Source organism: Gallus gallus, chromosome 3 (genome assembly GCF_016699485.2).
Source record: "Gallus gallus isolate bGalGal1 chromosome 3, bGalGal1.mat.broiler.GRCg7b, whole genome shotgun sequence".
Taxonomy (NCBI): Eukaryota; Metazoa; Chordata; class Aves; order Galliformes; family Phasianidae; genus Gallus; species Gallus gallus.
Genome location: NC_052534.1, coordinates 58,559,782 through 58,581,906, shown reverse-complemented (window position 1 = coordinate 58,581,906; position 22,125 = coordinate 58,559,782). Strand labels below are relative to the sequence as shown.

General features: G+C 37.0%; 1 protein-coding gene across 10 annotated transcripts in view; it reads right to left on the bottom strand.

Annotated features, from left to right (window-relative positions):
- Positions 1-22,125, bottom strand: part of PTPRK (protein tyrosine phosphatase, receptor type K) — a 391,069-nt gene that overhangs the window by 32,296 nt on the left and 336,648 nt on the right. For 7 of the 10 annotated variants that reach the window (XM_015284457.4, XM_040697913.2, XM_040697914.2 and 4 more), the window contains exon 14: positions 4,319-4,457. In XM_015284457.4, coding sequence (XP_015139943.2) covers positions 4,319-4,457 — 139 coding nt within the window. The remainder of the gene's footprint in view (positions 1-4,318; positions 4,458-22,125) is intronic. The other 3 variants (XM_040697912.2, XM_025149394.3, XM_025149398.3) reach the window with 1 other exon arrangement.

Sequence of the window (22,125 nt, the reverse complement as noted above, 5' to 3'; positions counted from 1 at the left end):
TTGTTTAACAGCTCCTAACTCCTGGTGGGCTTGATTTTTTTTCCCCCTTTTCCATATGCAATCTACGCTTGATGATAGTTAAGCAAATCACTATGCAGTACTGGAGGGTGGCAGAACTGTAAGTGATTCTCATTACATGCTAGAGATCCCATGGCCCGAACCTGTGCAGGTGTTGGTGAGTGGGAGCTTGAAGGGAAAAGCACTCAATCCTAGCATAGAACTGCACAGTTAATTATTGCTAGCTGAAGCAATTGTTATTTAACAAGGAAATCAGAATTCGTCACAATATACCAGAGAATGGCAGTCAGCTAAAGGAAGCTTAGCTTTTCAATTTTCAGGTTTGTTTAAAAGAAGTAAACTAATCTGCTTAAAAATGTGGAAGAGTATCACTATCAGACACAGCAGTCATCAGAAGACTGGAGTGCACTCTTTGATCTTTCTCTGAAATCAAGGGCTTTCTGCATAACTTTCAAAATAAGAATGCATTTTCTTGATCACAGTCAAAACCGTTGCAGCCCTCAGAAAAACTCACTTGGTCAACACCACATAGAAAAATGTGAATTTTGCTTCAGTGAGGCAAAGTCTTATTCAAACTTTTATCATACAGTAAGATCCACACTTTAAAATCTGTCTGTAAAGCTCCCCATAAGCCAACAGGCACAGACTCCTTCACAAAAAAATATTTCTGTAAAGAATAATAATAAAAATCTAGCACTGGGATGGAGGTGCTGCTCTCACAAGGGTAGTGCAGTGACCTGTTTATAAAGGGCCAGCATCCGTGAATTTATGAAGGAGGAGTGGTGTGTAGGACCACATCTGACCTGATATGTTACGAAAGCACAACTTGTGATTTACAAGCACAGGACTCTATCTAGGAAATGGGAAAGGAGATTTATATCTTAGTATGATGCGTCACTGTGAATCATAATGCAAATTAAATTATGATTACAAAACTAAACTAAAATGACACTCATGGGAAAAACTAGCAAAAAGCAGAAGTGTTAATATACAGTTAGAAATACAATATCCCTTTAAAAAAAAAAAAACAAAACAAAAAACAAACCAAGCAGAGAGTAACAGAAGCAAAGAAAGCAAATTTTCAAGCCTGAGAATAAGGTGAAATCACTATCAATATGACTTTAAGAAAATTCTGAAGACTTTTTCTTTTTTTAAAAAGGGATACTGCATCATTAAAACATGTAAAATAGTAAGTCACCCGTATTCTACTTACAGATAGTAGGAGTAAGAATAGTAGCTCCTCCTGGCAAGCAAATCACAGACAGTGGAAAAAGAGAAGCAATGGTGAATGAAAAGCGTGACTCTGTCACATTCAATAAAGCAGAGAAATGTGCGTTTAAAAAAAAATTGAAGAATTCATGTTTCTTTGGTTAGCATTTCAACTTGCTCATGCACAAATTAGCCTTACTTTGCCATGCAATTAAAAAAAAATACACTAGCATATAAAAATGATTGTTTTTTTAGAAAGATCACTTGAGAAAATTACATGCTGAGGTTTCATTTATTGCCAAAAAATTTGAAAATTAAATGGATTGTGTACTTTCAACATGCAGTTCAGCATAATATAATGATTACCACCTAAATGTCATGACAAATGAACAGCTGTGTACAAATCTTGTGCAGTAAGTATGCGTTTTACTTTTCAGTTACAAAAATAAATATGGCATTAATAAATACGTTTAAGCAGAAAACAAGTTTCATGTCATTCAATTTGACATCGTTATTGGTACACAGGTGTAGATATATATGTTTGCATACATATTATATGTAGCTATATGAGTACACACGTATTAGAGAATGTACGTTAACAACAGATATGTGTGTACTGACATATATACCACACATTTCCTGAATGCAAACATATGTTTTATTTTAAAATCTTACAATTGAAAATGCTGATGTATTCATGCTAAGCATTAAGAATATGGAAGGGAAACAAATGGAAGGAAATGAAGAACGTTTGGAAATAGTCCAACAGTGATTTGAAAAAAAACAAAACAAAAATGGCATTGCTTGTTAAAGATGCAGTATCCCTTTTCTTAGTTGGTTTGATGACTCCAGTAAAACTCTGTACGAGCTCTTAAGAGCTTAATTCAGTAAAACTTCAAACCAATTTGTACAAAATGATCAGGCAAAGCCCATGAACAAAACTGCTTAGTACTCCATTTTTCTATAAAATGTAATGCTGCATTTAATCCGATTTAGATAGCTATGGCAGGGCACGAGGCTTAATAAAGCAGTGAAAATGCAGAAACTGTTGTTTTATTGATGTTTCTGTGAAGTAAGTTGTGGTCAATTCAGGTACCAAAAGGGATACTACATAATGGATCAGCGAATATGTACACTACAGCAGATGAATAAAACTGATCAGTTTTCAGTCCCACACTCTAACTGACGTGTGCTTATGTATGTGTGAATGTGTCAGGGTTGGTACCGCTGCTCCTGGCTTTGTTATACGGATGGCCCTGGCTCACTAGATGGACTGAGCTCACTCAGGTATGCAACCTGAGACCTTGACTAAAGCTGAGATTAAAACAGTGGTCCACTTTTCCTAAAGGGGGGGTGGGGGGGACTGACACTCCTACAAAATATATGACAGACAATCAATTAAACTGTCGCGAAGAAAAATTACCAGACACTAAAGATTCGTTAAACAGGCTTATCTCTCACCTATTTTTAATACAGAATAGTACAGGAGCTATTTCTTTTGTTACCTGCAAAACTAGCCAAACCCATGTGGAAGGGACTGACAATACAGAGTAGCAGACAGTCTCACACACGCACACACACAGGCGCCTATTAAACACAAGGGGAGCACTGCAGCACGCAGCCAGGAGCTGATATTCCCCAGCACATCTCTCACAGTGATGACAGAAAATAGAGATTTCTCTCTGGAAGCTGAAAAACAACTTCTTGTTGGTTTTGTTCTTCAAAAGTGGTGTGAATAAAGAAAATTGCCTGACTGTGTGTCTTTTTTTTTTATTTGGTAGTGATGAGTTGGATCTTTTGCATATGTGTTAATTCTCAACCACAGAGTAAACAACAGAGAAAAGTAAAAGCACTTTCGGGAAAAATCACGTATGTAGCTAACTAACACAGAACACTGTAAGCATACCTAATGTTTCTAATGCAGACGTTTCTTCTCCAAGTTATATATCTCCAGGGATAATTGTAAAGAGGCAATAAATTAAAAAAATCTAATGGAAACCAGTGATTATAACATATAGAATGATCTTAGGCACAATCTTAATGTTTTCTTACTCTTTAAAAATAATAGAAAGCCGTATTTCAGAGGAACATTTGCAACATTCACAAATATACCCTTCATCAAGGATTCTAACGAGGGAAAGGAAAGGCAGTGCACAAACACCTGGAAGACAAAGGTCTCATTCTATGCAGGAGCGGTCGGCGCACCGGGAAGGGGACAAGCTGGGGAAAGGGCAAACAGAGAGGAGGAATTTCTATTGGAAGCTACGGTGCTACGACTACAGATTTACAGAGCCACATCATGAACTTTTATGTCAGGTTAAAAGAGTTGCAACTACTGTGGAGCGAACGCTCTTAAAAAGTGCGTGAGCAGCACTGGAGCAGCAGCTCACACTCAGCAGCAGCGCGCTGTGCCGAGCTCTCATGCTACAGTTCCCGCAGATGGCGCTATTGCTTATTGTCTAAGAAAGCGCTAAAAAATTAAAATTCATTCAGATTAATACACTTTTAAACAATTTCATGCACTAAGGAGCCACTAGATAATTTTACAGTGATGTGGTATGACTTTTAAGAAAAAAACTAGGTTTACAAGAGCATAAACAGAGGTATAAAATTACATTATTTTGCAAGTTGGATAATATGAGGATACAAACAACTCATTAGAGCTGCATATGGCAAATCAAATTCATTAGGCGATTACAACATAAAAAGTGCAGTAAGTTACTCTACTTATTTTTCTTCTTCATAAATAAGACCCATTAATTTCAATTCCACCCATTTGAATATTCTGCACATTCCTCCAAGTGCAGCTTAAAACTATGTGGAAATGAGTAAGTTTGAAAAAATGTGTAGCTATTGGATCCCAAATAGCAAGTAAACCACTCTTTGAATCCATCACAAGAATCACATAATAAATAAATAAATCCAACAGGAAATACAATGAACTCATCCAAAAGCTGACGTGACCTACTGGACCCGAGACTATTTATTTATTTGTTTGTTTGTTTCTCTGAAGACCTGTAAAAAAGTTCCATCTAGTTACTGTTGTTTGATATAGAGGAAAAAAGGGGATCATCACAAATCATTTTCTTACCTTTTTTTTACGATTAATATCACAACAAGGAGAAGCAAGATGAATACCAGAATTCCAGCACTTATTCCTGCTATTTTCACCACCCGATCTGTCTGCTTTGCTGGATCTGGAATCACTTCAGGTTCTTCTGTTGCTGCTGCTAAATGAATAAAAGAGTAAGTTGCTTAAATGGGTAAGTACTAGAGACATGAAAATTAATGTTGATGATAATCTCCAAATGTGTGCTCATATAGAACCCAAAATACAGACACGTATTGTGTTTATACACCTACATATACATATATATAGATTTATGTACTTCAATCTATATGCCATACAAATCTGCAACACCAAGTATATGACTATATGTTTGTATACAGGTGTGTATATGTAATCTTGCATGTACAGAAGTGTTGTACACATTTGGGTTTACAAAGCATGAAGTACATTTTTACAGAGACTATCAACTGAATCACCCTTATCTCCTTCACTGTTAGTTTTACAGACACTAAATATGGAATATTTAACATGAAATAGCAAGATTATGTAACTTCCAAAGAGTAAATCAAACTTTTCTCCCCAATCTGCAGCCAGTACCCTATACTGTATAGTCCTTTTCTCTTACACTCTGTCTCAGTTCACCTTTGCTGACTAATTCTCCTAGGAGCACCTAGTCTGAGATCTGCATTCTATACCATAAATCCATTTTATTGTAAGTGTGACTTGAAGTTTTGATTCTCCCCATAAAGCCATCCACAAATCCAAACCTAGATTCAGCAGCAGTTTTATTTCTGTGTATAAAGAAAAAAAAAATCACTGTGCTGCACACAGAGATGAAGCCATTCTGCAATTTGGCTGAGCAGGCTGAGGCCACAGGTTACAGCAGAGAGGAAAACAGAATATTTCAAAGAGCACAGCTATTCGGTCTACACCTTTCTGCATCACAGTCTAGTGTACAAAGGATCAGGAACATGGGATTTTTCAGCCTGGTGGAAATATCAAAAAGTATAAATAAGTTTCAGCTGGGGGTAAAATCCCATGAGGTGTTTACTTGTAAAACAGCAAATAGCTCCTCAGTTTTCTTGTTCCTTCTTCCTAACTCTGTGGGTTAACGCTTTGTCTTTCCCCTGCTCCCATAGTGAATGTGAGCTTTCTCTCTCCCCCTCTGATCAGTTTCCTCTCCTCCTCCAAATGGCACACACGCAGCAGATGCCACTTAACCTCTCCCCTCTCACAGCAGTCGCGTGTGAGGTATTTACAAGCCACTGGTAAGATCGTGTGTACATCATTACACACAAAATACCCTTTATGTTGAAACTGAAATGCTTCTCAGGAAATCAACAGAACCAAAAAGAATGATAAATTAGGTAAAGCCCCACCAGAGAAAGACTATAATTCCCTCAAGAACTGGCTCCAAGTTCCTCTCAGAAAATTACTGGAGTTGAGACCTGGGATGAGTACAACCCAATACTTTCTGATTTTAGCCACATTACTCACAACACTTCAATTTGGATTTCCTGTGCAGGAAGACTAACACATTTTAGGAGAAGGAAGGATCAGGTAGTATTTAAAAAATCATTCTTTTTTACTTGCTTATGTACCTGCACCTCAGCAGTATCTGAATCACTCACTAACACTTTATTATCAAGTAGGAACATCCTGTCTTCCAGACATCCCTGCAGCAGCTGAGCAGTGAGAAACCTGGTTGTGCTTTAATCATAAAGCATAAGACTTCATCACCATGATAATCTTTCTCCCTTACAGCTTGAACTCTGTCCACTGAGAAACATGAAATGCGTCATAGAATCATTAAGGTTGGAAAAGACCTCTAAGGTCATCTAGTCCGAACATCCACCTACCACCAATATTGCCCACTAGACCACAGCCCTGAGTGTTACCTTTTCCTTAAATACATCCAGGGATGATGACTCCACCAGTTCACTGGAAAACATGTTCCAATGTCCAACCACTCTTTCTGAGAAGAAATTCATCCTAATATCCAATGTGAACCTCTCCTGGTGCAATTTGAAGCCATTCCCTCTTGTTCTATCACTGTTACCTAGGAGAAGTGGCTGAACCCCATCTCACCAGAACCTCCTTTCAGGGAGTTGTAGAGAGGGATAAGGCCTCCCCTGAGCCTTCTCTTCTCCAGACTAAACAATCCCAGTTCCCTCAGTTGCTCCTCGTAAGACTTGTGCTCCAGACCACTAATCAACTTTGTTGCCTTTCTCTGAACATGCTCCAGGGCCTTGGTGTCTTTCTTGTAGTGAGGGGCCCAAAATTTAACACAGCACTCAAGGTGCATCCTCATTACAGCTGAGTACAGGGGGGACAATCACTTCTCTGCTCTTGCTGATTGCACTATTTCTGATACAAACTAGGATGCCATGGGCCTTCTTGGCCCCCTAGGTACACTTACTGCTGGCGCAATTTCTGCCGAGTGTCTACCAACACATCCAGTTGTCCTTCCTCAGTGCAGCTTTCCAGTGACTCTGACTCAAGCCTTTAGTGATGCATAGGGTTGTTGTGACCTTCCCCTTTGTGTAAATACACGTTATAAATACATGTCCATATTCCCAGTGGACTCAATAGTGGATATTTTGTTTGTATTATATGCTCTTGAAGTATCTGGGACAAGAGTCAGGATGAGGAAAGTGATGTGTGTAGCTGCATACACACGACACATACACACAGGCTAGAGCTAGTGCCATATAACCATATGATACCATCTAAAAGGAAATACTGGGGATAATTTTTGGTGTGGAATTCAAAGAAGGTGTTCAAGATTTTAAACACTTACAATCCAGCAACATGTAATCTACTGAATTGGATACAACGAACATGAACGAACATTTGATATGCAGCAGAGTCAAAAACTGAATCAGTAGATTCAAAATGTCAATGAAAGCTGAACTATAAATGGCTTATGTATGAATGGGAAAAAAACTCATGTATGCAATAATGAGAAGCAGCAAGGGCATTGGAAGGGTGGACAGTGAGAATGTTGGAGCACAGCAGTGCTGAGCACACAATGGGAAGCGCTGCTCAAGATGCAGAACAAGAATAGTCTGCACAAGAGATTTAGTCGTGTGGATGGATGGAGATTTAAGGCCCTGTCTCTGAGACATTACAAATCACAAGGACTGGATGTGACCTGAACATGTACTTTGAAAGCCAAAGACTCAAAGATCCATCCAAAGCACACGCTTTGAACCACATGAGGATGGTGGTATTTCCACAGCAGTATTAATGAGAGATGAGAGAGTAAAGGGAAGGAATTAAGAGACCTATATCAGCTTCTCTGTAGAAAGATATGACAGTTGAATCTGGATACTCAATAACTGTTCCAAATGTAGTTTTCTGTCCATGTTCTTAGAACAATGACAGAGAATCAGGAGGATATCAACTGCTTGTCCACTTCTGGTTTCTTTACACAAATGGGTTTGAAGTAAGAGACAGTAACTCATTCTGTTAACTTTAATACTGTTTAGGATAAAAAGCTGCTGCCCACTGGAAACATACCAAAGAGTTCTAAATTAGGGGAGAAAAATTATATTGAATAGTCTTAGGCTAGGCATGCATATACCAATGGTTAAGTGCCATGTATCCAAAACATTGAAATCTACTAGCAAAATGCTACCCTTCTTTCTTGTATCAACAGTGAAATTCCGTTTGATGTAAGTGATGCCAGGATTATTACATGTATGTTTCCAGCAACAGATAATATATACATTCTCTAACTAACGTTACGTTTAGAGATTATATGATAACAATTACACATATAAATTATTGCAATATATTACATGTATTTGCATTGTGTGCACATTTTTTTTAGTATTCTGAGAAAGCCACTGAATGTAGCATAGGATCCTTTAAAAGAACTTAGAAATTTGAAAGTTCTACATATTATTTTTGTTTTATTTTTGATATTTTATTGATTTATACCTCCTACTGCCTCTGCTGTAAGAAAGTATTTGTACGGGCAATCAGACATATGTAAGAGGAATATAGAAGGGAAATAAAAATACACAGGGAATTTTAAAAATTCTGTACACATAACTGTGTTAATTAGGAGATGCTGAAGCAACAATGTTCCCGTAACTGTGGTAAGCCTGCACATTTTGATGAACTAAGAGTGTACACAGACTTGCCATGACAATGCAGCCTTGCCAGAGACAAAGAACCATATGAGTGTACTGTAAAATTGTAATGACTTGTGTGAACTTCCACAAATAAACACAAAGGATGAAAACACAGAAACCTTGTGCCTGTTTTAGCCTCTCATTACAAGATTCTGCCTCCTGGTTGCTAATTGCTCAAGGGCAACGTGGGAAGAGAAACTCCTGACATTTACTCAGAATTTGCTCTGTATGCCCTCTAGACTACAGGACCACTAAGAATTCTCTTTCTCTTAAGCAGTCATTATACAGGCTCAGTTGTTGTTTTTGCGAAACGAAACAGCTCAACTACACCAGGAACACAGCAGCTTTCAGGCTAACGTTTTATGCATTGGTTCCCACCTGAGTACACTTTATTCTTTGTGCATTCAGTTTAAAATCTAAAGTTGTTGCTTTTTCTTCCAATTTCTGATACAGCAGCACAGTAGATGACTGTAGTAGGTTCCTAAGTATATGTTGGGAAGACAAGTTCGTTCACTTATCATAGTCATATTCTTCATGATTTTTTGCTTCTTTTTCATCTAACAATAAACAGTAATTTTTTCATTTTTTGCTTTTATCCATTTCTTCCTAGAAAAGGACTTCCCTACATTACTTGACATATTTTGTTTTCTGTTATACTTCCTTGACATATTTGCTGTATAAGACTAGATAACATTATTTAACAGTTTCTCTTCTGGTGATTTGCGAACATAAAAATAATAACATTTTCAACTACTGCATATTTCTAAATAAGGTAAAAACTGTAAAAAATTATTAAAGTTATAAAAAATCTTGCTGTACTAATTAATACCATTCTTTTTTAGCAATCTAGTCCTACAATCCCTTCTGATACCTTGAACAGCAGACTGGATTAAAAGACAATTTATTAGTTCAAAAAAGAACTCAGCATAATAACACAATAGTAACTGATCATAGGAAAATGGACTCTGTATCAGCTATTAATTCCTTTGGCCAATCTTACTCTAACAGGCATTTTACAGTATCATCTCACATTCTTGTATTCGTATCTTTTATACAATTTGACTGTACTAGTGTCTCACATTAAATTTGCAGGAAGATTTTCTGATCTGACATAGGGAGTAACTATCTACTCCTCCACAAGAACACCTAGCTACACATATTTACCAGCTGAACTGAGAGGGGAGCACTTGATTCTTCCTCTTACCAGTTTGACTTTCATATGACCTAATGAACAGTAACAGTAATCATATTCCACGGACCTATTCACAAAATTTGTAAAATACTTCATCAAGTGATTTTGGCTCTGTATATTACCAATAATTGTCACCAAATAAGTAGTAGCTTTCCTCATTTTTTTATAGATACATCAAGGCTAGCCAATCAGCTGACTTCCAAGAACAATAGCGCGAATCTAAACTGTAAACAGAGACTAGGACTGGTAATGTTCTCAAATACAGTAAAATTGGTGAAGTAGAGTCCACCCCATTCTCATAAATTTCTGTTGTATTCAATTCTTCTAAAATTTCTTACAGTGAAATTCCAACACCCACTTCCAAAATTGTCTAATATTCATATCTAACTCTTAAAGTAGACTGTGGCATAACGAATCAAGTCACGGCACATATTGCTTTCCTGTCTTCTCCTTCCTTCTGTGGCTCAGAATTTACAAACAGCCTTGGAAAATTGTCAGAAAATTTATGAGACTCAGCACAAAATCTATTCACCTACACCTTTCTAAGGAGATGGCATTGGAATGAATATAATGCGATTCTACTCCATCATCCAAATGAAATTATTCAGGCAGAAAACTCTGGTAGGATTTCACAGGGCTGCTTGTACGGTTCCACTTGGAGAATAGCCAGCCTTCGAAAAGACAGCTTTTAAATCAGAGGTTTTGAATGTGATTTTATATGTAACCTTCTTAATATACTGTTTGACTCTCTTAACATTCACAGCATTTTATGCTGGGTTTCTTTCTGTGAGTTAGAGAAGAAACTCTGTTTTATGCATGGTTAAACCTTCTATTTCAATATACTGTATTTTCTTAGAATATTAATTTCTGTTTGTGGCAGGTCTTTGAATTCTCACAACTAGTGTTATTGCTGCATAGTTTGATATTCAAAGTAACTGTTCAAGATAATCTGGTCTGCATCTTTGTTATGTGGCACTCAAAAACTTTTAATTAAAAATGGGAATGATGTCTGAATGAGTTCAATAAGGTAACATCAGGATAACATCAAATAACATCAAATGAAATTGGTGCTCCATCCAGCTCTGGCAAAATGTCACTCTACCACCTGAGAAAAGTGTTCGTTGCGAAACTATGTGAGATTTTCTGATAAATATTTTCATTCAGATTGGTCTGCCTTGCATTATAATCATCTGCCCAGAAAGACCATTCTGTCTCTATCAGTTTTGTTCTGCTGTTGCTCTGCTAGAATGATAATCACTGTCTAATTAAAAAAAATTTAAGAAGTCTGAAAGTTAATTAATAAATTCAAGTTCAGAGAGAGGATATTCATAACCCCTTTTACCTTAATTACTTAAAAAAAAAAAGTCTCAGATGATTTTATGTGTTGAAAACCTTAGGACATGCTTTGGTAGGGATCAGGGAGATGAGATATACACCTTGTTTCAGCAAACAGCACACACACTTTATCATACTGCTAGCCTCTTTTGGGAAAGCTTTTTCTCCAGGTCATAAACTGAAGACACTAATGGAAGCAAACTCCTACAATTCTCCCTTCTCTGCTTCTTCCAAAGAGCTTTTTTCAGAGTCTTGCTTGTGGGAGATAAAGTCATGCCAAGAATTCACCAGAGTTTGAATGCATCTAAGCTGCTGTTTTCAGAACTCTAAATTACAGCTTTTTAGGGTAAAGCTACTAAAAAGAAAAAATGAATTGATTAAGAACTGGAAATATGATTCCCTCAATTAGGCTGTGAAGTGTCAGGCATCACCAAGGTAACAAGGGCTACATTTGTCCCAAGGAGAAGAGTTTAACAAGCCTTGCTTGTGGAAAGGGATATGGTCTGCACCACCAGCCTCTTGGATCATGCTCATCCTCAAGGAGGATGTGAATAAGGTGATGCTGAGATGAAATCTGCTGCCACCACCTCACTTTGTTCTACAAACTCAGCATCTGTTCTTGCCCTCATATGTATCCCTCGCTACAGCATTACAGAAGCCACGAGCAGGGTCTAGCAGAGGGGGTTTCCACACCTAAAAGCTTTGTGATATTGTAATTTTAGCCCTTTTATGGACAAAAAAAAAAAAAAAAAATTAGATGCCACCATCTCTCAAAAGGTGGAAAGAAATACAACTTCAAGCTAGCCTCTAGTCAGATCTGGAATGGTATAAAATGTCATAGAAGTTAAGCACAGAAAGCGTCACAGGTGGCTCTGCATGCAAATGCAGTATCATGTAAACAGGTGAACACCTGCTTACACAGTCTGCTTCCAGATAATGCAGAAAAATAGCTTGAGCTCACGTTACTAAATGTTTTTTAAATTATGTAACTCATACATATTTATGTGCATTTTTAATCAATTAAGCAAACCTGTACATCATATTTTGCCATATAACAGTGAGAATGCTAATTGGAAATTCCAACATATATACAATTATATATAAAAGACATATATTGTTTTGATGCGTCACACACATAATGAAAAAAAAAAACAAATCAATCTTCCCTGTCCCACTCTCCAGGACTTTCAAATCAGTCCACTGATTACCAGTATTTTGTTATAAACCTACAAGGAAAACAGAGTTCGATGAATTGTCTACTTCTAGTAAGGACTGAAATGAAAATTAATCACAGAATCATGGAATTGCAGGGGTTGGAAGGGAAGCAAAGAGATCGAGGACTTAAAGTTCACAATGACTACTTTGAAAATAGTAATGTCAATGAATTTATAACCAATTATGAAAGAGTTGACCTTAAAAGATTCAGAAAGATCAGGTGAAAAAGTGCTGAATCTGTTTGCCTCGCAAACTGTGAAACCTTGGACACCTGCAGATGAATAGAGCCAAAGTAGGAACAATGCTGAGGAGACAATGTTCCAGCAACACACTCTATGCCCCACTGTCACATTAAAGAACAGATTAGTGCCTTCAATATATTTCCACTACATCTGCCACTAAGACATCCTACTTGTGCACATGCTTTGCAGACACTTTATTATCTTTCATAATACCTCAAAGACGGGATTTGGGTATCAAATGAAGATGTGTGGTGCATCTTCAAATTTACAAGTTGTACAGTTTTTGGTTTGTAAGCTGTTACAATAATGCAAGAGACATCAGTTTATGTAGACAAACTAAGCTAGTTTTAAATGAGTTGGTTAAGAAATGCAGCAATATTCTCAGGACACAAAAACCTCTGGGTGAACACAAATGGCAACCACAACAATGTATTTTACACAGGGGTATGAAGTGGAATTACACTTTGTTGTTTTAACCAGAACAAGACATCAGGCAAAAAAAGTGAGCTAAGGCTTCTGAAACGCCCCCTTTCAAAAGCATGCTGGAACAGGGCAGATGAGTATAACACCTTGTGTGCTGTAGCAGCACTATCAAAGGCATGGGAGACTCCTGATTGTGGCACACCATTAAGTCCTGGCAGAGATGAACTTCTGTTTGGAAGTACCATTTCCAAAATGCATACAAGTGATGCTATACTGCAGTTGGGTCTCTGCATTGGAAATCTGATTCCTCTGTGAAGGAGACAGAGTCTATTTATTAGTCTATTTGACACCTTAAAATCCATGAGACAGACAATTTTCACCCCGTCCCTTCTCTTCTGTCCTACCTTACCTTCAAAACAAATGAAAATAAATCTTTGTGAGAAATCAGAAGATCAATAAGAACCAGAACATATTTTGTGACTCTGGTATTATTTTTTTCAGTCTTTGGAGTCCATTCTGATTTTAAATTTAAAAATATTAATTTGTGCCAGAACACAGCCAAAGGGTTTCCCAAATTACAAAGTATTGGGCACAGTAAATGCTTGCTTACAAGCAGCAGGTCACATTCCATAACAGATGCATGTTTGAAATGCTGGAGAAATTAAAAGAAAAAATGTATTAGGTACTTCTCCTATATCAAACTCAGGTTAATTTTCTGTCTTGGAAAAAAAATCAGTTTTTAGAACAAGACTTCCTTGATCCAGTTGATGTAATTCTTTAAGTAGACAATACTGAAGAGAACTAAAGACTCACACACAAATGTTGTAAAGTGTCAAAATGACACAATGGAGTCTAAAATGGCATTTTCCCCTGATTGTCTGAAAAGGGATATTGATGAAGAAGGTCCCCTGACACTGATCCACTTGTTTGCAGCCACTTAATAATCACTTGTTGGATGGACTGCTACCATTACTTCAGGTTGCTGTGATTACTTCCTGTGAAAAATTGAGGCAATGTCAAGGTTTCATAGCTTTTCATCAGCATTCCAAATCATAACATCGTGCAGTGCACTGGGAGTTAAGGAACTAATGCTGCAGTTCTGTGGATTGTTGATATACTTCATGAGTTCCAGTCTCTTGGTCCCAGAAGAGAAGAATGAACTGCAACTCCCAGAAGACTTCATTTTTCCACTTCCGTTTTCCATTTGGAGGGAAAGATAAAACAGACTGGAAGTCACGAGACTTCTCTCTTTGCTCCCTGCCCGCTTCTCCTACAGCATTAGAGTTAGGACTTCAGTTTCTGAAACTCTCTCTTTTGCATTTTATGTAATAGTTTCAATTTCAATTATAATGTATTATATTGTATTATTTCACATTGCACTATTATATTTTGTAAAGTTTTTTTTTCCTTTAGCTTGTTGCTGCTGTTTGCCTTGTCTAAGCCCATCTTCCTACTTTTCCCTTCCCACCACCCCTTCCTGGGGCGTGTATCCATGGGTCTTTTCACCCTCTCGTCATGGAAATCAAGCCTAACTGTGACAGGTAATAAAGGAGGAACAGAAATAGGATGGTTCCTTCGTCCTTTCAAAAAAAAGCATCGAGCTCCTGGCCAACCTGAGTGGTGTCAGGAGAGAAAAAAAAGTCCTCTCCAAGGAAAGAAATTTTTAATTTTTCCTCTGGGGCTGTGTCCCACTTTTTTTTTCCAAAACCACATAGATTGAAGTTAATACAATGTTAAATTGCTATTTAATAGCACCTATCCATTATTAATATTCCAGATCTTTACTGCCACAATGGTCAGCCTTCAGGATTTTGTTTCCTGTAAAATGCGGTCCATTTTCCAAAGAACGTTAAAGGTAATTATAAGCACCCTGAAATAACAATAATAAAGGCACTTTCTTTCACATTCATTCTATTCTTCCACCTAGAAAATTTCTTTGCAGCTTTTTTAATCATACAACACTTTTCCGACATGACTCAATGTCCATAGGAGTTCACTAGGATAACTAGGAACATCACAGGATACTCTGGAATGCAGCATCCATGTCAGAGAACTGACTTCTTAAAATCTTTTCATTTGAAGAGCACTCATTCTCAGAAAGTCACACTGCTAAAAATCTCTCGACAGGTTCTCCTGTACTCCTTACCACTAATAGGTGTTAAAACAACTGGAGGCCTACAAGTGCAAGGGAAAGACAAATATCCCTTTCCAAGCCAACAGGATGTTACCCAGCTGCACATCATGGTGCAGTGGGCTGCAAGTACTGTCTCAACCATTACTCTAATTATGCAGTTGTTCCCAAATCTACTTATCCAAATGCATCTGAAAGGTCTTTTGCCAGCAGTTTAAGCTGAGCCACCTGATCTCACACCAAAAAATTCAAAAAGGCAGAGTTTAAACATGCTTGTCTACCAGCTCTGACGTGGGGGCAACAGCATTTAGCAGATTGAAAGCTTTGACTTCTTCAGCTACATCAACCATTTGCAAAACAAACATGAACCCAAGCCTTTAAACCCTGTGAAAGAAGTCACAATTCTGTTTATAGGCTTGTTTACTGCATTTGACATCTAGAAATGGAGCCATAAGCACAGTGAAAGCATTCAGCTAATGCAGTGATGACTGTGAAAAAACACTGATGTTCCTAGCTCTGGGTTGATTGCCATTGAGTAGCGAGTTCAGATCAGGGCCTGTAATGACATTAAAAGCATTTTGTACTGTGCCATTGCCTCTCTTTTCACTTTTGCATCTCCCTATATTACTAACATTTCAAAGAAACATTCAAGCTGGAAGCAGAGGTGGCAGTTGGACAGACTACAGGACCGAACACTTGCTCTTGAAGGAACATAGACTGTTCATGTGTATTGCCACTTTCTGAATCTCTGGCTTTATTTTTTCACATTTTTTCTTTTTACACATAAGTCTTGTTGCCTTCAAACCTTAAACTCCAATCAATTTCTCTTTTCTGAAAGAAATGAGACATTTTGTCATTTCCATTATTCAAGAAAATACACAACACGGAGATGAGAGAACCAGATGTAATAAAAAGCCTTGATGATTGAAGTCAGACAAATTTTTCATATCTGGTACTAGACCGCTTCATAAAAAAGTAAAGAATCAGTCTTTAATTGCACAAAGCTTACTCTGGCAGAAGGCTGTATGAAAAATAGTACTATATTGTGCAGTGTGCAGAACTAAAAGATATCAGTTTGAAAGTGGATTTGTGGTCCCCTTGGCTGCGTGTTTGGTGGGTAGTGGAGCATTTAGTTGTTTTTATCCAGAGTATGAAATTAGCTGCTCTGTATCGGATATGCCTTGGGCTGCTGCTTTCCCAGCTAGCTTCTCTGGGAAAGTATAACCGTAACAAAGGAAAAAAAGAATATATATTGCAAAAGCTTCAAATCCACAAGGAAGTCAAAATAAATGAAGCCAACTATAACACACAAATATTGTATTATGATTTATGTAATGGGTTGCTGGCAAAGAAGATTACTAGTATTTATGCTTTAAATCTGGTTTTAGGGGTTTTCAGACAGTTGTGATCTGATTAAAATGTGACTGATTTGGAGGAGAAAATCACCTTAAACTAAAGGAGTGCCAAGAACTCTTGCAGATGAGGTGGCAAAAATATCTAAGTTGAGGCACTGAGCTTTGCAAAAAATGAGCAAAAACAAATTTGTATTTTAAAATAAACGTTGAAATTGAATTAAACCAGGATTGGCATGAAAACAATGTGCTCTAGTATTCAGAGACAGAGGCTAAGACACACCTATATGTAGCTCATTTAAATTAGGCATAATGTGACTTGCAATTCAAAATGCATAGCCCACTCCAGTGTGAGCTCCTGTTTATAAGCAGGCATTCCTGACCATCCATGGCAGATACGGTCTTCTTCTTTTGAAAGAAGTGAAAAATGGCTTTATTCAGTGATTGATTTGATATGACTATAATGAATGACTCACTTCAGCAGTTTTTCCCTAAATATTAAGCGGTGTTATCTAACAGTTTTCTTAGAGACAACTGGCCAAAATTTTCAAGCTTGTATGGAGAAAGTCACCTTGTCACACTCAGACAGCATGAACTCAAGAGATGGTTTTCAAACAGCTTGAGCAAATCTAAAGAATCAAATCTATAGTCATGTTTTAAATACCCACATTTGAAAAGGAACAAAGAAACATGTACCTGGGGAAACATTAGCTAACCGATGATGTAATGATACTATCTACAAACAATATTTCTTCTTGTCTATGTTGTAATAACTAGACTAATAAGTATTACATTAAAATATAGTGCCATGCTCTATGATTATGTCTTCTGTTTCTGGAATATCTTAAAGTAAAATTAAATATATCAGTGTTTGTGTACCTCAAGTATTCAAGAAATAAGAAGTAATAACATGCTTAAGAATCTAATATTAAACAACTCAGTGGGACTACATCAAATTTCCTAACAAGAAAAATACAAAAACCATGTTTTGATCACTAGAGCACTTTAGAAGTGTTTAAAGAACAGTTATTTTCAACAGGACAAAATGATGAGAAGAAAAAGGAAGAAATGAAACTGTAAGTTTTCTTCTAAATTAATATATAGTGCTACATTGTTTTGCTGCAAAAAAAGTTCAAATAGAAGAAAATTAACAAAATAGAAGAAAATAATCAAAGTTGACTAAATTAGAAGTAAATACATTTACCATTACTCCATTGAGAAAAGAAATAGTAATCTTTCATTTTATGTAAATTCAGGTAAAAATTTCACTCATTGTATCTGTGTATCTGATACAGATAAATGTGACATTCAGTGCTCCCAAACTTGAACCAGGACAGATATATTTGCACTTAGCTACAAGTGACCTTCTAGGAGAAAATAATTCTAACTTCTTTCACCTACAAAGACTTGGGCAAAAACTGCTTTGAGGGAGGCTTGGAGGAAGGAGGGAATGGATCCTGTTGTACATCTTCAGTTGCCTCATAAGAGGATGAACACAGACCTAACAATGAGAGACTGGCAGGTGCTTTGATAGATGGACAGCAAAAAAATTAGAGGCAAAAGACATAACAAGGAAAAATCCCAAGCAGACTGCATTAAAAAACAACAACAATATCAACAACAAACATGACACAGGGAGGATGGTCAAACACAGTGAAAGGTGTCCAGAAAGTCTGTGGAATCCCTGTCCTTAGTAGACATTCAAAACTCAACTTGACAAGGCCCCAGGCAACTTGATGAAACTTAAAAGTTGGATTGATAACTTAACAGTTGGATTCACTGAAGTTGAATCTGCTTTCAGCAGTGACTGGACTGGAAGACCTCCAACCTGAATTATTTCAAGACTCCTAACTTATACATGAATACACAATCTGAGACTGTTTCTCTTATCGTCTAAGTAGTTGCTATTACTTTGTTTTCATAAATAAATGTGCAAAGCAGTATTTCCATGAAATGCACAGGTGGCAGTTTTAACTTTGTATTTCTCCCAGTTTCATTATTTCACTTAGATTCACATTCGAGGCTTTTCAAGGCTCTCACAATTTAAAAAGCAGTCACCTAAGGTTCAATGAGAGCAGGCACTTTTTAAAGTTGACTGTAGCTCTAAGCATCTGGCCCCAAGTACTTAACAAAACACTCATGTTTGGGCTTTGCAAAAGATTCTCAGTTGCCACTGATGGCCTACAGAGATGAATAGTGCTCTCTCATGTCCTAGCTCTACATTCAAAGAAGTGCAGAAAGCCAATGGAGAAAGTGGCTGAATTAGTTTTCACTTTCCAGAACATCTTGATCAGCTGAGGTTTCATTAACTGGGGAACGGGATAAAAAGCATCGTTTTAGGCTGCTGATAATATGGCCATGTATCAGGCAAAAAAATTTACTGCCTTCAGTACTTGATTACTTTTCTCCCTGGAATGCTGTCCTCATTTCCTTGTGGAACTCTCCTCAGGGGCTTCCCAGGGATGGATAAAACCTGCCTTAAGAAAGAGTGGGGAGATAAAAGAGTGGTGATTCAGGGTTTAACAGCAGAAAGACAGCTTGTGGTTAAAGGAGCTGCCCTAGGTCAGACAAGAGAGTTAAAACGCAGAGACACGATATATTTAATGGAAAAGGAAATCAGAAATGGAAAGAAAATACGTCTGGAAAACAGAAATGTGGAATGAAGAAATGTCAATGAAAAAAGAAGTAGTCTATAAGAAAAAAAAATGAAAAAAAAAAAAGTCAACAAACCCAACTGCAAAAGGGAAAATTTCAAATTAAAGCATGCTGATATGAAAAAAGAAAAGAAGTAGCAATTGGTATAGAAAATGTTAAAAAATTCTTTGGAGTGATAAAAACCAGTGTTTTTTGATTAAATCAATGATTTTTAATTGTGTGTGTCAACTTAAATTGTACTTGATTTATATTCTGTTACTACAGGAATCTGAGAGAAAGTAGTACGGTGGAGATGCTAATGAAAACAGAAGCAAAACTAATTGTGAGATCTCAGTGAGGAAAAGAGCAGACTTCTTTCTTTCCTGCTTTCAAAAGGCACACTCCCAGACCTGTTAAAAATGCTAAATTTGTGGAGCCCAAAACAGTTATTCTTTGTGCTGGTTAGCAATGAGAACTCAAGATGCTACCATATATGCTCTCACAATGCAAAGTTACCACATAACTCCACATAAATTGTATTTTTGAGATAGGCGGAACAAGAACATAAATAGCATTTCAAATCATGGTTGAAATGCACTATAAGATCTGTATGTAGTGATTTACAGACTTTACCTCTTTCTGGTATTTATTACCTGTAGTCACAGCTACTAATTCCTCAACTTCATGTTTTTTTTTTTTTTTTTTAAATATACTTCTTTCTCTTTCTTAGCAGTTGAAAACAAAACAGCTTTTACCCTTAGCACTTTTCATATGGTTTTTAAACCTGTGTTACTTTCTTTTTTCCTAAGCATAAAGAAATTATTTCTCAAAATATTCATCAATGACCAAATTGAACTGAGATTAAGTCTAAATAGTCTACTTAATCTTTATTTTGTTGCTGTTGCATGCATTCTAAGCACAGAGTTTGTTCATTTGCTGTAAGTATAAACAGTTTTTTAAACTCAAAATGTTCCAGTTTGCCTTAGCTATCTTCTGCATTTGTCTACTCTCTTGAGATCTGGGAAATATACATATACATATACATCTAAGACCAGTCCTTCAAGTGAAATCTGTGAGGCTATGTCAGTATGGAAAAAAAAAAAGAGGAGTTGTTCAATCACTCTTAAAAGAAACCAAAGTAATAAAAGTAATACCTTATGTCTCTGTATTCTGCTTCATCACATGTAGTGAATAAAGATGTCAACTTAAACACTTTCATTTCACATAAAAGCAATACCTACTGCAAAGCTGTTTGATAATTTGTTAGATATATAGGCTATATGCTCCTAGCAGAATCACGCAGAAAAAAAAAATATCTTATTTTCATTTATTTACAGCAGAATGTACTTACAGCAATAAAAAATACTGTATTAAAATTTCACAGACATTGCAAGTAATTATTAAATCTGTTTGATCACCAGAAGATTTTTATGTTTCAATTTTCCACCTGTTAACTGAGAGCTTGTAAAACCTTTTTCAGGAAAGTAAAATACATGAAATGTTTTACTGCATTGCAACATGCTAACTAAATTTCATTCTTACTCAGCTCAATGACTTAACATTTACTTAGGGAACCTGAGTTCAAAATAGGATTCATTGCACTGAACTGTTTCACACCAGTCTTAAATTTTGGCAAGGATAAAAGCACCAGTGATTTTTAAGAAACTTCAATTACAATCACTGACTGAAAATTTAGTGACAGCAACAGCCAAATACAAACTCTATTTTTCAGGAGCCAAATTTTCCTAATTATTTTTTATAGATGTGAGTATGCTCAGAAAATTTCCACTGGAAGTTAAGACTGGTGTAAGAATGACTAAAACAGCTTTATGTGTTTTTCCAAGTCTCTGCACATGAGATGGGAGAGGAGACCTGTTAGGAGCAGAGCAGGCCTTCATAAGCTGCCTATGGCTGAGCAGCCTTTCCTGTAAGCACTACCCTGAAAAAGCTGTTATCTGCTGTAATCCTATGATACACCTGTACAAAGACTGCATCATTAAAAGCAAATGTCCTTCTCCCCAAGTAATGCCACCACTAACAACTGCTCAGAGGCTCATCATGCTCAGTGCCGTGCACAGATCTCTCCTGTGTTTGACCCATCAAATGCTCTATAAACGAAACAGAGTGCAGCTTGAATTTCACTGCTGTCTTTAAGATTAGGTGAAAGAAAATTCCAGATGAGCTAGGAGTGAATTTCGTTTGGACAAGGGCTATCCCCTCCTTTGCAAACAGGGCTCCTTGTACACAAGGGGTCAGTCCAGCCAAGATAAAATGCAGAGAAATGGTTTAGAAATCACTGCCAAGATTACAACAAGCACTGTATGATGCTATGTTTCGGATATGTGACTAAAGCAACATTGATAGCACTGACGTTTTAGTTATGGCTGAGCAGTGCTTGCACAGCATCAAGCCTGCTCCCAGGAAGGACACTGGGAGGAAGGCCAGAGGTGGGGAAGAAAGACAGCCAGGACAGCTGACCTAAACTGACCAAAGGGATATCACATGTTATACGAAGTCTGGTAACAAAACCTAGGAGTTTCATCTTCCTGAAGTAACCATAGCTCAGAAACTGGCTGGGCATCAGGTTGCCTTTGGAAGGTGGGGACTGACTGTCTCTGCATCACTTTTTGGTTTTAATGTTTTCCTTCCCTAACTAAATTGTTCTATATCAGTTCAAAAGTTTTCCTGCTTTTGCTCATTTGATTCTCTGCCTCAATTCTGCTGGCAGGGGAATGAGTGAGCAGTTCTGTTGCTGGCTAGGGTCAACTCACCACAGAAAAGCAGACAAATTAAACAAATGAGCAACTATGAAAATAGTTTCAAATTTTTGAAAAGCAACAAAGATATACAACTTATGCCACTAGCCATTCATACTCAGGTTGGTCATCTAAAAACTAAAAGTTATCTCTTCTCTAATTAACAAAAAGCTATTTATAGTGCTCTATTCAGCTGGTTACTACACTATAATTCACATGCCAGCTCCTTCTTGCTGAACCTTTAGAAGACTTTTCAGGTATTAAATTGAGACAGAGCACTCCTATTTAACAGCTGAAAAAACTGGAACAGAAATAAACAAGCCTGAGGTAACGAGGTTCTTATGCTTGGGCTAAAAATATTAGCAAATAAAGGTAGTATTTAGTTTAACCTACACCTTTCCAATAT